The following is a 14,453-nucleotide window of genomic DNA, read 5'->3' as shown; positions in this document are numbered from 1 at the left end:
GAGATTAAACAAAGGAAGTCATCTCTCGCAGCAAAATAAAAACAACTTTAATTAGGTACATCATAATTATGATGTACCTAAGGAAGTAATTAAATTAATGGTATCATAATTCATTTTATTGAGCACTTTATTGTCTGTTGGTGTATATATTAGTATTGGTTTTTATTGTTGACAATGGGAGTAATAGAAAAGTAACTAGCAATATTCCAGAGGAATTATCCCTAGAATCCTTAAAGTGGAATTTGTTACCTTGTTCAATCCTCCTTTCAAGTTGATAATCGTCTCACCTGCATTAAATGTGTGGTTTATATGATTAATTGTCACAGTTACGCGTATTTTCTCGCGAAAGGTGGATAACAAGATCCCTAAAGGACCTTAGTTGAAAACTGGTTATACTGCGCCAAGCGAGAACATTTATAGTGCCTTAGGTCCGAATTCAGAGTCGACCCTACATATCAGTAAATGCTGCTGAATAATAAAAAATTATACCGGACTTATTATATCATTCTCTAACTTCCTCGATTGAGGTGATGTGATTAGTATTTGTAACCTCGATTTTGATGCTATTCAAATTTTTCGCCGCCAACCTCAATCCGAACCGAAAGACAAAAGAAGAACGAATTCGAAATCGAGGAATCTCGATAAACACATGGAGGTAGCTGGAAAAGTATTTACTTTATCATAATGTACGATAAATGAATTAATGGACTAATTTTGGTATCAATACTGTGGGCAGTTCGTGTAGTATGTCCGTTTTTCGAGCCTTTTGCCTAAGAAGCCGAAATGGAATTTTGACCCACATTCAGTCGCAACCCTCTAGGATCAAGGTTTTGCAACCTCTTTTTTACAAATTACGGAATGATGTCCATTTTAAGCACCTTGCAGGTAATATTTAAAAAGCTCTAGCTGAAATCCCGCTGGCTTTGAGAGAGGAGTGACTAGTTGACAAATTTTCCCTTTTCCTTCAAGGTTCGACTTCGACCATTCCTCAAAAAGCACCAAAGAAAACTCCTTCTCCTTATGATTCGATGATAAGAAAAAAACGTGATGAAGCTGAACGAAGTATCCTTGTTCAGGTGCAGTCAGCAATGTCTCATCCGGAATTATATTCATATATTTCGCAGTTTGCATCCGTGGAACAAATGTATCATTACTCATTCAGTGATGACATGGTGAGAACTATTTGATAAAATTCGCCCATTTAAGATTCATTACCTCATAAATGAAAGACTTGGCCTTTTGGTGTTGTTTTGAAGCAATTTTTCCCGGTTTCATACAATGCACTTGGTGGTGGTATTTGTGGCAGGTAATTCTCTGTCCTCCCATCTGTTCTTGTGTCCTGTTGGCTTACTACATCCGTGGTCTTTCTCGTTCATTCTTTCGGAACACATTCCGTTCCACAGTGTTTACATACCAATCCCAAATGTCCCAAAAACTTAATACTTTGTTTTCCCATGAATTCCGCTTTTCATTCTCTTCCATTGAAAACCATTTCCTTATTCTATTTACTTTCCGGGTTATCGGCCGCTTAATACACTCCTCGATTTCCTCATTGTCAGCTATAGCTTTGAATCTTAATTCATACAGTTCGCATTTACCTATACTAATATCAATTTTTTTAAATTAATTTTATTTATTCAGGGATGCCCACAGAGGTGGTGGGCCATGCTTCATTTAAAATTTTTGGGCAGGCTTGTATATGCATTTTTTGGGGGTTTAAAAATTAAATATTTATGTTATGAATGATTAAAAATACTTTTAAAATTTACGGAAAAGTGGCAACCACTGTAATCAGGTGCCTGAAGTTGTAAAAAAGTTTTGGGTGAGATAGATGAGTGCATGATGAATTTTCAAGGGGTTTAGTGCCATGTGTTAAGGCCTGTTTGCATGATACATTTACACGTGCGAGTTAATGTCTGTTTGCACGAATGATTTTTGTGAACCGGAACGGAACCTGTACGAATGCATGAACCAAATTAGAGTAGGTTCTATTTTCTGAGCATGCATTCGCACAAGTTGGGTGGTTACACAGTGCATTTTGGCGTCCATTCTCGTGTTCATACATTTAGATATTAACCCGTATGTGTAAATCCACTGTGTAAACAGGCCTTTAGGGGATGACCTTTTGAATCTCAGGAGGGAGAGGCATTATAGGTATTAGTAAATAATTGATTCACCTTAAACACTAGTTCTCAATGAACTTAGTCACTCAACATTTCCAATCCAATGAATGGCAGATGTGAAGGCCTATTTTATTATTATCATTAGGCTGATAATTAATATTCCAAATTTTGAAGGCAAGTTTTTTCTCTTACATTGAGGATTATTGAATTTACTATTGTTCAATTCAGATTTCTTGACTAAGCTGTGATTATCAGATTTCTTGTGGAGAGCTCTGTTGTCATTCTATCACAGTATTTCATACTGTCTCTGCTTTTGTTCAATATAAACCAATTGCTGACCATGAGATCAAATAATTTGTCCATTCATGGTGGAGATGTGCATACTGCATGCAATTATGTGCATGTTAATTATTATCATTTTGAAGAGAACAGTTTTTCCTAACATTCCTAACATATTTTTTCCATTCAAATGGAAATGTAGCAGTTCATCGTGGTGGAGTTGTCAAGTGCTGAAGATGTTGAGCGAATATTGGATGCTTCTGGTCATTTAAGTCAGGGAGACTTGATTCCTGTGAGGTCACCTCTTTTATGGTTCCGGGCAAAAGGTGGTGGAAATTCCTTAAAATCAAAGAGTAAAAAGAAGTCAAAGAATATTGAAAATGCTGAAAATCTGCCTCCACTAAAATGTGGATGCATTACGTTATCAGAAGGAGACATTATGAAGAGTGTTTCAAGTTGTTCTTCGGTAAATATATTTATCTCTTTTTCTTTGGGATAATGAGTTAATTGTATTTAGAAGTATACTTGTTGATAAAGGGGCCAATTTTTTTTTTTTGGTGAGTCAACCTCACTTATTACTGAAGTCTGTCACCGTGGCAGCGGCCAGTGATTTCATTGGGGGAGGCTCATTTAGAATGTCAGGTAGGGTGCATTTCATGAGGCATCATTTGGAGGGAGACAATTTAAACATTACAGAACAGTAGAGTCTTGATAATCTATAGTTCTATCGGTCATTCCTTGAATTACCCATGCGTCACTTCTACAGCAGGTCCCATCAAACACTCCCTATTTATTTTATGTGGGTCTGCCTAAAGGAAGTGTTGATGGTAGAATGATGGAGCATAATCGATCAGGATAAATAGCAAGTCTTTAAGTTTTCAAAGTATTTATTGCTTTTAAAGTGTTACACATTGGAGACAATAATGCTGAGTGGGTCTTAGTTGAAAACTTTGAATTATAGACACTTCACCAAATGTGCAGAAATAAACCTTTTAATGTAATGGTTCTGCTGCACTCACTTCTAGCTTCTTTCCTTAAGAGTTCCACTGCCTCCTCAAAGGTTTTGAAAACATTGACCTTGCTCCATAAGTGAAAATAATCTTTAAACTCCCATTCTCTTGGCCTTCCCTAATCGTGCCGTCTATTCTCGTGTAACGAATGAATGAGAAAGTTAGTTGATGTTTTTTATAACCTTTTGATAATGGTGATGAGTTTCTGAAACTGGTTGAGGACAAATGAACCATTTTGCATTGCATGGAAAACTATTGTGATTTATTCTTTCTCAGCCATGGTAAAGTTCCGCTAAGCAGGCCCATTGGTAATTACTCTTCTCTTCATTTAGTATTCTTCACTCTCCTTCCCTTCTTCGCAGCTTGAAATGAACACATACAGGGTTTGTATAAAAAGTAACCAGACTGAGCTTGTGACGCCCAGGTAAAGCGTATGCAAACTGTGCTATGCTGTATTGATGGCGGGGGATCGAGGGAATGGTAGTGGGCCCAAGTCAATTTCCTGCAGACGCTTGGAGGGTTAGCATCTTGCGAGAGTGCAGTGCGTGATCAGTGACCTCATCAGAGTGAAAATGGAACGTACCATCGAGCAACGTGTTAACATCAAATTTTGCGTCAAACTCTAGAAAACGCCCACGGAAACTCTTAAGATGATCAATGAGGTTTACGGTGAGGACGCTATATCCAGAACCCAAGCCTTCCAGTGGCACAACAATTTCGGAGCAGGCCGCAATGACATCCACGACAAACAGCATGCTGGACATCCATCAACCAGTCACATGGACCCAGATATTCAAAAAGTGTGTGATGTGTTGCACACTGACCATTGTCTGAGCATCTGAGCAATTGCAGAAGAGGTCGGAATTGATAAGATGACCGTTCACGATATTGTTAAGAACGATCTGGTCACGAGCAAGATCTGTGTGAAGCTGGTGCCAAAACTCCTGATGGACGAGCAAAAGAAGCATCGTGTCGCTGTCGCTTCAGATATTCTTGATCGTCTGCAAACCGAACCGGGTAGTTTTGACAGCCCGGATACAGCACCACCAAACTTATTCCAATTCCCTAAGATCAAGAAAGTACTGAAGGGGATGCAGTTCGGGACTCTGGAAGCCGTTCAACTCTCTACAACAAGGGCTCTTACAAGTTGTTGACTTCCAGGGGGCGTTTGAGCCCTGGAAAAACCTGTACCAATGGGTTATCGACTCCAATGAGGACTACTTCAAAGATTTCTAGAAGAAAGGTGTAGAAATTTTGCCAATAAATATGTTTTCTGAGCTCAGTTTGGTTACTTTTTATACAAACCCTGTATATAGTTTTTAAATGCAAAGGAACAGCAGGTACAAAGGAAGGATGAAAATGAAAAATTAATGAGAATATAATCATGAATAGATCATGTATCTTTTTTTATGTATCTATTTCTGCTTTATCCTCCACAAGGATGGATAATTGAAACTTTAATGTATCCTCCAAAAATGTCATTGGGATTAGTATGCCTCTCTCCCTCCAATCTGAGGTAGCTTTGAGCATGATCAAGGCTGCATTCCATCGATATTCTTTTTTTAATGATTATAAAAAGGAAACGTGAGATACAAGTAATTGGCAGGGTCACTTTTAAAGCATAAACAATTGCAAAAAGAAGAAAATGTGAAACTGACTTGGGGATGGGGCACTTCAACTGTTGAGCAGGGTTGGGAATGATTCAGCAAAAGTAGAAGTAATGATTTTGTGACAGGTTATATTTTCTTGTAATGGCTGGTTTCAAAATTTTGACTGTATATGTATTTATTTAAATTTTATCATTGTTATCTTTAGGGCGTAAACCCCCCCCCCCCCCCAGACCTCAGAGATATTTTTAGGTTTAATCCATTTTACTTAATTGGAATAATATTACTTATAGAATAGTGACAGTATTAATAAAAATATCCCTCAAAGAGACGTAAAACTTACCCTTTTGGACCAATTATTTAAAATTTTTTCTTAGGTAAGGTCTCCGCACCTCCCACTTATCCTGGTGGGTATTCCACACCCCCAGACCCTCCACTATCAGTTGCACCTAACCCCCCCTAGCCTTAATTCTTAGCTGCACCCCTGTCCACAGTTATAATTCTATTGAAAAATGCATTTATAATTCGTTAATATTATGTAAATTCATTGGCATATTTAGGATGTATTTCCTTTGAGTTCCATAAGTGTTTAATATTAGCACTCCTTAATATCTGTCTCTTGTATGAATGATTACAAAGCAAGTGTCTTAATGGATATAAGAAAATAATTTTGTTTAGATTTTATTATCTACAATATGAAGTTAAAACTTTTGCCTGTTCCATATATGTATGTATTGGGTTTAATATTAAATTTTACATTTCATTCCGTATTGTTGAGTGTCAGGGCTACTTTCCAATTACACCCACTGTAGTCACATCCATGGTCCTTATACACTGGTTGCTAATCTCCCGACATATTCTGGCTCGGGAGTGTTGCCTGGGATTCCGCTTCCACCCCTCAAACCCCTCACGCGCCTCCCCTCAAACACGACTATGGGCACAGTGCACTGTCACTAGGGGAAATATGGAACTAACTGCACTGTCGGCGACGTTATATGCTTTCTATAGCGCAGTTAGTTCCATATTTCCCCTAGTGACAGTGCACTGTGCCCATAGTTGTGTTTGATGGGAGGGGTTTGAGGGGTGGAAACGGAATCTCAGGCAACAAACTCCGAGCCGGAGATTAGTAACCAGTATATAAGGGCCATGGTCACATCTATATGTATCTTTCTCATTTTTCAGTTTTCTGAGCAAGTACAAGTATTGTATAAATTATCCTGCCTTGACGAACTTGGTTCTCGCATTCGCTTCCTGACAGCTCGTCAATTGGAACTTGCTCTTCAGGGAATTTTTCCTAATGCAAAGGCTATTCCATTTGGATCATCGGTGAATGGCTTTGGGCGTGTAGGTTGTGATCTTGATCTCAGCTTACATTTGGATTCATGTGAAAGTGAGGTGGGTAACCTTATTACCAATGTAATTATTACTATTGCTATGTGGTTGTGTTAGAAATATTGCCTACTTCAAATTGAGAGTGTTTGGTGACCTGTGGGAGAGATTGTACCGAGTTGATGCCCATCTAGCACAAGTGATCACGTGAATGATAGTGGGCCGCAAGTGTGAATCTGCTCCTCCAATCAGCCATCCCTTGCCACATTCTATTAATTCATGTTTCAGAATTAGCTTTATTTTCCTAAACAACCATCATATATATGATCAAGGGATTTTCAGATGCCTATTTTTGTCAGTCCGACTCACAAGTATGAACTCCAAAGAAAGAACTTGCTGTGGAAATGTCATTTGATGTGTTCAATCTGGAGAAATTCTTTCTTTGGTGTTTGTATTGTGAAAGAACATTTGTCGTGGACCACACGACAGATGCACAATCACATGCCTAGCCCATCCATGGGCAGTGGCGCAGTGAGAGGGGATTGTGGGGGATAAAACCCCCCCAGAGCTCAGAGAAATTTTTAATTTTAATCCATTTTACTTAATTGTATTGATATTACTGATAGAATAGTGTAAGGATTAATAAAACATCCCTCAGAAAGCCGTAAAACTCACTTTTGAACCATTTATCTTTAAAATTCTGCAATTTATTAATCTCAAACCTACAGCTTATCCTGGTGGGTATACCATACCCCCACACACCCTTGTATTATTTTCACCTAAACCCCTCCTCCCCCCAGCCTCATTTCCTGGCTGCGCCCCTGTCCATGGGTGACCATCCTCAGTCTGCTCACGTCAGTCCCTCCTCTGTGAAGGATCATGCAGAAACAAAGTAAATTAATGCAAAAAAAAACAGAATGAAAACTCATTAAGGGCACCACTCAGGATTGTGGATCATGTAGCACAAGTTGGCAAAACAAGAACCGATCAAATTGTGGGTTGGTGAGCACTTAACGCAAGATCCATTTGTATACCCTTTTTAAGTGGACATTTATTTGGCAGTTGTGAAAACAAAAATGTAGCACTTCAAACCAAATAACCTGAATACCCAGCAAAAAAAACTTTTAATGAAACGGATGACGAATGAAACATGAATGAATGGTGAGGGATGAAATGATATCAACAAATAAAAAAAATCACGTGTACTTAATTCTACAATGGGCCAAGGAAATGGCGGAAAATGAAAATGATAGCCTACGATGACAAGAACTACAAGCTCCATGTCCTTTTTTATTACTACAGCTGAGGACGGAAGTAAGAGATAAATAAATTGTGGCCCCTCAGGACTAGAACTGTCCACTCTTGGGATTGACTTTGCAGTGTCTCTTCTCTTTTAACCTGGAGGCCTTTTGCCCCAGTTTGAACATTTCGTAAATCACTTATTCTGGCACTCACAGGTTAGTGGAGATGCTTGCATAAGTGGTTTGAAGTGACTTGGCTTTGGGGAAATGTGGGTGTGGCAGTACTAGTGTGGGATGGTGAGGAGCAGGACATCGAAATGTAGCATGCACAGACTGCACCTTTTTGAGATGGCACCTTGGAGAATGGAATTCAGCTGCTCCTGTGGTGAGAATGCACCTTCCGACTGAAGAGAACTTGTCCAACCTTTATTTCAGGGATGTGGCTACACTATCTTCTGCAGTCTGTCACCCTGATCTACCCTAAACCTCACCTCCTCTGTGGATGTCAGGTCCTCTGCATCTTATTCCTATTCTGCAGCACAATGCAGGAAAACCCACTGGGGAACAGCTTCCTGTGTGTATTCCTAGTAGTGGCCATTGTGGAAACCTCTGTCTCTAATTATCGCTCCTCTCCATTCCCTATGCTGTCATGATCCCCCACCCTGAGCTTCAGTGAATGACTCCCCTGGCTCCTTGTCTCACTCTCAAGCTCCTCTACACTTGTGGTCGCATGTCCACCACTCCCAGTTACAAATCAGTTAACTGTTGGGAATGAGTGGCGTGGAGCAACGTGAGTGGTGTGGCAGCATAAAACAACTATTCCATCATATGGTGATCGTACATATTTAACCAGAGCGAAACTTTGTTTCGTGTTGTGCAATTCTGAACCACTGAGTTTGAAAAGTGAGGAAACCATTTGGCTCCATTGTTTGAGCCGAGAAATTTAATAAAAATTGAATCGTTGATGTCTATCACAATGTCTATGTATATACATGTATATATTTGTGAGAGCAAATGCATTTAAAGTAAGTTGTTTTAACATCAGAGTATATAAATGGATTTTATACATGAATTTCTTACTCTGTTTAGAATGCTGGTTTTATCAACTTTTTATTTATGCAGGGAAAGAATAAATGAACTGTGATTGAGCACATGTATTGTTTCTTGTGGGGTTGGAATCTTAACTTTTCAATAAACGTGTGCTGTGACTCATGTTCATTGCCTACTTTAGGAAGAGGATGGAAATCCAACTTCATTAAGGTTGATTTTTCAAACGAAAATGATTCCGTTCAATGGACGTGCTCAAATGCAAAGGCAGATGGAAGCTGTGGGAGATATATTACAGCTTTTCCTCCCTGGATGCACGCACGTACGTCGGATTCTTCAAGCTCGAGTTCCAATCGTGAAGTACCATCAAGATTTCACATCTCTTGAGTGTGATGTCACAATGTCAAACCAGTGAGTGCTAGCTTTCTTATTTATGTGCACGATGTCTGTTGTTCAAAAGGATTGAATTCATGACTTTCTTTTCATTTTCAAAAGTGAAAAGCTTTGAAAGTTATATGCACCCGTTATGCATTTGATTGCTATTTTACTTTCAACAACTTGAAATAATCAAGCAATACTTGTTGAAATGCAGTAACATTCAATTATTAATAATAAGTACTTGGTCAAGTATTTTTACATTATTTCCTTTAATTTCTTTTTTATGTATCAATCACGAGTTTAAACAATTGTTTATGCTTAAATTATATCAATGCTTTAACTAAGCTTATAAATACAGTCTAGCTAATAATTTTCAATCATTAATAGGGCTTTGTGAATTAATTAAATAAACTATAGTCTAGTGAAGAATATAATAGCATCTAATCAATCATTTTAAGTAGCTTGGTCTCAGGTCTTGAAATGCTATAGCGTGGTCAAAACTTCCATGGCCTTTTCATCTCGGGTATATCTTGATATGAAATTCAATATCGAACAAAATCTTTCTATTGTTTTTGAAAATCAGTCATTAACAGTGCCTAACCAAATGCCAAAGTAAACAAAGCAAAAACTAGGGAACAGAACAACTAGACCAGAGCTGGAACATGCAAACAATTTGGGGAACTTGGCTGTCTTTAGAAAATTCCTGGCATTTAAGTTTAATGAGAGGGCTAATGTTATTGGAATGTATATGTTTCATTTTTTATTGTTATCAACATTCAATGGCACGATGAGAGCTGAGGAAAGCTGTTTTAGTAAAGACGTATGCCTTTGTTTTGTATTTAATAGGACAGCTGTTTTTATGTCTGAATTGCTCTGGATTATGGGCTCCTTAGATGCAAGAGTTCGGCCGTTGGTCTTTACTGTGAGGCACTGGGCGAAAGCAGTTCGCCTAACCAGTGCGACCCCTGGCCCATTCATCACGAACTTCACGTTGACGTTGTTGGTGTTGCATTATCTGCAGTGCTGCAAACCTCATCCTGTGCTGCCCTCCCTCACCACGCTCATCTCCATGGCTGGTGAGCTGTTTGTTTGCGTTTCCTTTGTTTGTTTTTTGGTGCTGAGGGAAAACAGATTTCCTTGATGGTAATTGATCTTTCACAGCTCCTGGTGACCGTCGAGTCTCTGATGATGGAGTCAATTGCACTTTTCTCCGTGACATCTCGCGAGTCAAGCCATCGGAGAACACGGAATCCCTTCACGCTCTCCTGTTTGGTTTCTTCCAGTTCTACGCTTCGTTTAATTTTGAAGGGAGAGGTCTGTCTCTGGCCAAAGGCCATGGTGACAACTCTGGGGTTGGCATCGTGAAACCAGATGCTTCTCCTCTCTATGTGGAGAATCCTTTGGAGAGAATGCTGAATGTGAGTAAAAATGTCAACGGGCAAGAGCTGGAGCGACTCCGAATTGAGATGCGAAGTGCAGCGTGGTTGATGGAAGAGATGCTGGCCCTCTCTGATGATGAGGCTCAAGAAGTTCACTCCACAAGTATGTATAGACTGCTGTTGTTTTGGTTATTTTCTTTAATACCTAGTTATGTTATTGAAACTTAGTCTTGCATGTGTTAATAATCAAATGGAGAATGGTTAGGATCATAGGCAGTAAGGGGGCTCGTGCCCCCCCAGACCCTTAAAAAATATGCAAGATTTTTAATACGATCCCATTATCTGGAAGATTTTCAGCTTAATTTGTTTAGCATTCTAGATTAATACAAAGGACCAACAGATATTCCTTTTTTGTTGGATGATTAAAGTTAATGAAGTAGATATGTACTTATTGTTAGATGTTTTTGAATGTCAAAAATAATTTTTTGATTCTGAGTATTTGAAAGTATTGTGTGCAATCATTGGGTGATTTAAGTAAACTGCCGAAAACTACATACATAGGTACTTCTATGCTTCAGAACTTTTCAGCTCAGCTTTCCCCTTATTTTTAATTATGAATGCAATGTTTATGGATCTATTTTAATGAAGTTATGTAGCATATCGTTAGACATCTGGGCTGCTATTCTGAATGGGATTATGGCTGCACTATTTGCCAATATTTAGAGAGAAGTCTTAATCTTCATACTACATATTATGTTCCAGTCACAATGCAGTATCCTGAACAGAGTAATTATGGCTGAGATTCCACCACAAGTCATGATTCTCCAGATTTTCAGTAATGTGGTCACAATGTGATATTCTGGGTGGCTATTGGGCAATGCTACTGCTTTGGTCGAAATTAATTGTCTAATCTCACAATAAAGCAATCTGTATTGCGACTTAAAATAATCTGTGCTAAGTGATGGTCAAGTGTTTTTCAAAACTTGTGTTAACCAAATGACGTACTTGGAAATTGAAAAATTAGCTATTAATTAAAATAAAATCAATATGATTAAAATGAAATTATCATAGCGAACATGGAGAATGTTTTGCTTGCTAGAGATTTATATGTGGGCATAAACTCAAAGCTTTATTAATATTACAATAATGAAAATAAATAATATGTAACAGTTAATGCAAAGGATTATTACAAATAGCAATAATTTCCAAAATGCATTTGTAGGTACTACATTTAAAGTAATGCAATATTTAATTTGCAGTGAAACAAACTGAATATTGGCTCTCAGTTGAATTCTTGGATTCTTCCAAGCTTGTGTTCACTAAGTTATACAGGTTCCTGCCGAGTAATATAATCATCATAACTTTAAATGTAAACAAGCAGTGCATTAATGTGATCAGCTGTTTGAATGCTTAAGTCAACTGTTTATATAAATACATACTTTAAGCAATTCTTTTCCACACAAGATTCGTTACTTTCTATTAAGCTGATGAAATATTTTAAAAGCAGTTGACGTGTAGTACACTTGACTTATAACAAAGGATTACTCGGAATAACGATGAAGTTTCCACTCACAAGTTAAATGTAATATCCATCATGAGGTCTACCATAAAAATTGTTGCCTCTAATTAAAATAGTTTTTCACGCAATTAAGATTCAATTTATCGGCACAGTTGAGAGTTTATTACAATATTCAGGGAGCATACTTGACTCAGCTTACATGAATACATTCATCAAGAGATTAAACTAAAGTACTTTTCACATGTTTCACTAGCGTTAGATTCACATGTTCTGAGCTGTTTCTGCATAGTTGGTTGATAATTAAAATTTTGACTAAGTACACGCCACAACTTGCACTTAAGCATTAGTTGAGACAATGATACTTTTCACAATTCACTCCGAGAGTTATTGCAATTTTCGAGGAGGACATATGTATTGAACTTATTAACGGAAACTAGATGGAATTCTCAAGAAGATACACAATAAACAACTGATATTTAATCATAACATGCACAAGTCGTTGGTTATGTCAACAGATGAAGTAGAAAAGGTAAACACTGCTGGCCATAGGATGGTATGGAGTATTTGATTTGAGAATAGGGCTGACATAATTATATCTTGTATAATGTATTATTGTTTCTATTCATGTTTTAAAAGGTAAATTATACCATTTAACATTCGTGGCAAAGAATGCTTTATCATAGAAAGTTATATCTGCTACAAGTGTTATGTAAGCTGACTTCTCGTTGGCTGCAGAAACTGTTACAAAAGTTTTTCATACTGGAAAAGGCAGATGTTCCAATTAGCGTGTGCTATAAATTCCTGGGTTATTTTCTGGAGCTATTCATTGCCCAGCTGTGTTCAGATTATCAAACTGCGCTATGATCAGGTGGAATGGAAACAAGACCCACTCAGATTATGACCCCTCCATTCAGAATAGCGGCCGTGGTATACGTACATTAGTTAAGGAGGTATATTTTATCACCAAACTTATTCTACTTGTTTCTTGTGTCATTGGAAGGAACAAGTCACAGTGCTTTGAAGAGTGCCAGCGATGGAGCATTATCATGGGGACTGATGGATTTACTAAGCCCTAGCAATGCTAAGGTTAAGGATAATAGACTGAGTGTTGGTACTGCCATGAAAATAAATGCCAAAGGCCGCCTGGTGAGGGTGACAGATCTCTTCGAAGATACGGAAAGAGATGATTCCAGAGCTTCTCACAGTGTTACAAGAGGTGCTCACAAGGGAAGGAAGAGGTAGCAAAGGCTAATGTTGATTTCATATTGAAATCTTTTTAGCTGTTTTAAGAATGTATATATGCTAATTTGTGTGTGAGGTATACCTCAGTGTGGTTTGATATTTCCTGTTGAATTGAGGGGAGTTAGTTGCAAATCAGACATCCATGCATACAAGCTAATAAATGATATCATTTCCCATGGTACAGGAGAGCGTTTGAAAGAACAATTTTCATCATCATAAATTTTGTCACATTTTATACTTGAAACTTATCTGCCTTAAATTTAAGTGAATGGGTCCATCTGAATCAACTATGGATAGTAAAATGGAGGTCACCCTGAAACTGGACAGAGTATCATTAAAATCAAAGGAGATTTTCAATATAAGTTTTAAAAAGTATTTGGTTATTTATTATGTCATCCTATTTATACAAATTCCCCCACTACATTCCTCATTGATTATAGTTGTGTTATCAATTTTACTTGGTATTTATTGCTAGCCAATTACATTATTCAGTAATTTCATGAAAATTAATCTAGGTAACGTGCATTGGGTGTGCCTTATTTTTCGAAGTTTTGGTAAATATTTCATTTCAACCAATCAAAACTCACCGTGGGAATGAGAATGGATATTAAAAAAAACGAGGAGAATGGTTAAATACAGAGTTTGGTCAATAGGTCTGGTTGCGGTAATTAATTTAAAAAGAGAGAGATGACTATCATTTCTGGGTATGAAGTCACAGCTCTTATGACCAAAATTTGCTCAAATTTTACACATAGACAAACTTTTTACCAAAATGTAGCTATGCCTAGTAGTGTCGCACCGCAGTCCTGTTCAGCGGATACATAGATGCTGCACACACCTCACTGTCTTACCTGTTAAAAGAGTCAAGAGAGTATTGTCCTTCAAGGGTAACAATCACAGACTGTTTGTCATTTGCATAAACTGGCAATCCAAACAGCTCTAATTCATGTAAATAAGTGTGCAGAATTACTTTTACATGGGCCATTGCTACAAGTATGGTCAATTTGCAATAAAATTTAGTACATAGTTTCATAATGAAGAAGTTGACCTCGGTAAACATTGTGGCTATAATTGCAGTACATATTACCTATTAGGGATGGATGGTCTCGAGACTTTTTTTACCGGGTACAAATCAGATACTTATGTACTTGATTTCGGCTGTTGAATCATCAGATATTTTTATCAGGTAAAGTAAAGAACATCAATATTTACTACCAACTTATAAAGCGACAAGTGTAAATGGATAGCTATTTTTAAATTACTGGTATTTTAATGTACATTTGCCACTTATGCTGTCAT

At 37.7% G+C, this 14,453-nt stretch overlaps 1 protein-coding gene across 1 annotated transcript; it reads left to right on the top strand.

Moving 5' to 3' along the window:
- The first annotated feature begins 622 nt into the window (after positions 1-622).
- LOC124165126 (poly(A) RNA polymerase, mitochondrial-like) lies at positions 623-13,529 on the top strand. Its single transcript, XM_046542432.1, has 8 exons — positions 623-885; positions 970-1,172; positions 2,605-2,868; positions 6,202-6,414; positions 8,821-9,047; positions 9,861-10,090; positions 10,176-10,556; positions 12,913-13,529. The coding sequence occupies exons 1-8, from the start codon at positions 747-749 to the stop codon at positions 13,152-13,154; spliced, it is 1,899 nt and encodes a 632-aa protein (XP_046398388.1). The 5' UTR covers positions 623-746; the 3' UTR covers positions 13,155-13,529.
- The last annotated feature ends 924 nt before the right edge of the window (positions 13,530-14,453 follow it).

The sequence above is a fragment of the Ischnura elegans genome, chromosome 9, assembly GCF_921293095.1.
Source record: "Ischnura elegans chromosome 9, ioIscEleg1.1, whole genome shotgun sequence".
In the NCBI taxonomy this organism is placed as follows: Eukaryota; Metazoa; Arthropoda; class Insecta; order Odonata; family Coenagrionidae; genus Ischnura; species Ischnura elegans.
Note: the sequence above shows the minus strand (reverse complement) of the source record. Positions and strands in the feature narration are given on the sequence as shown.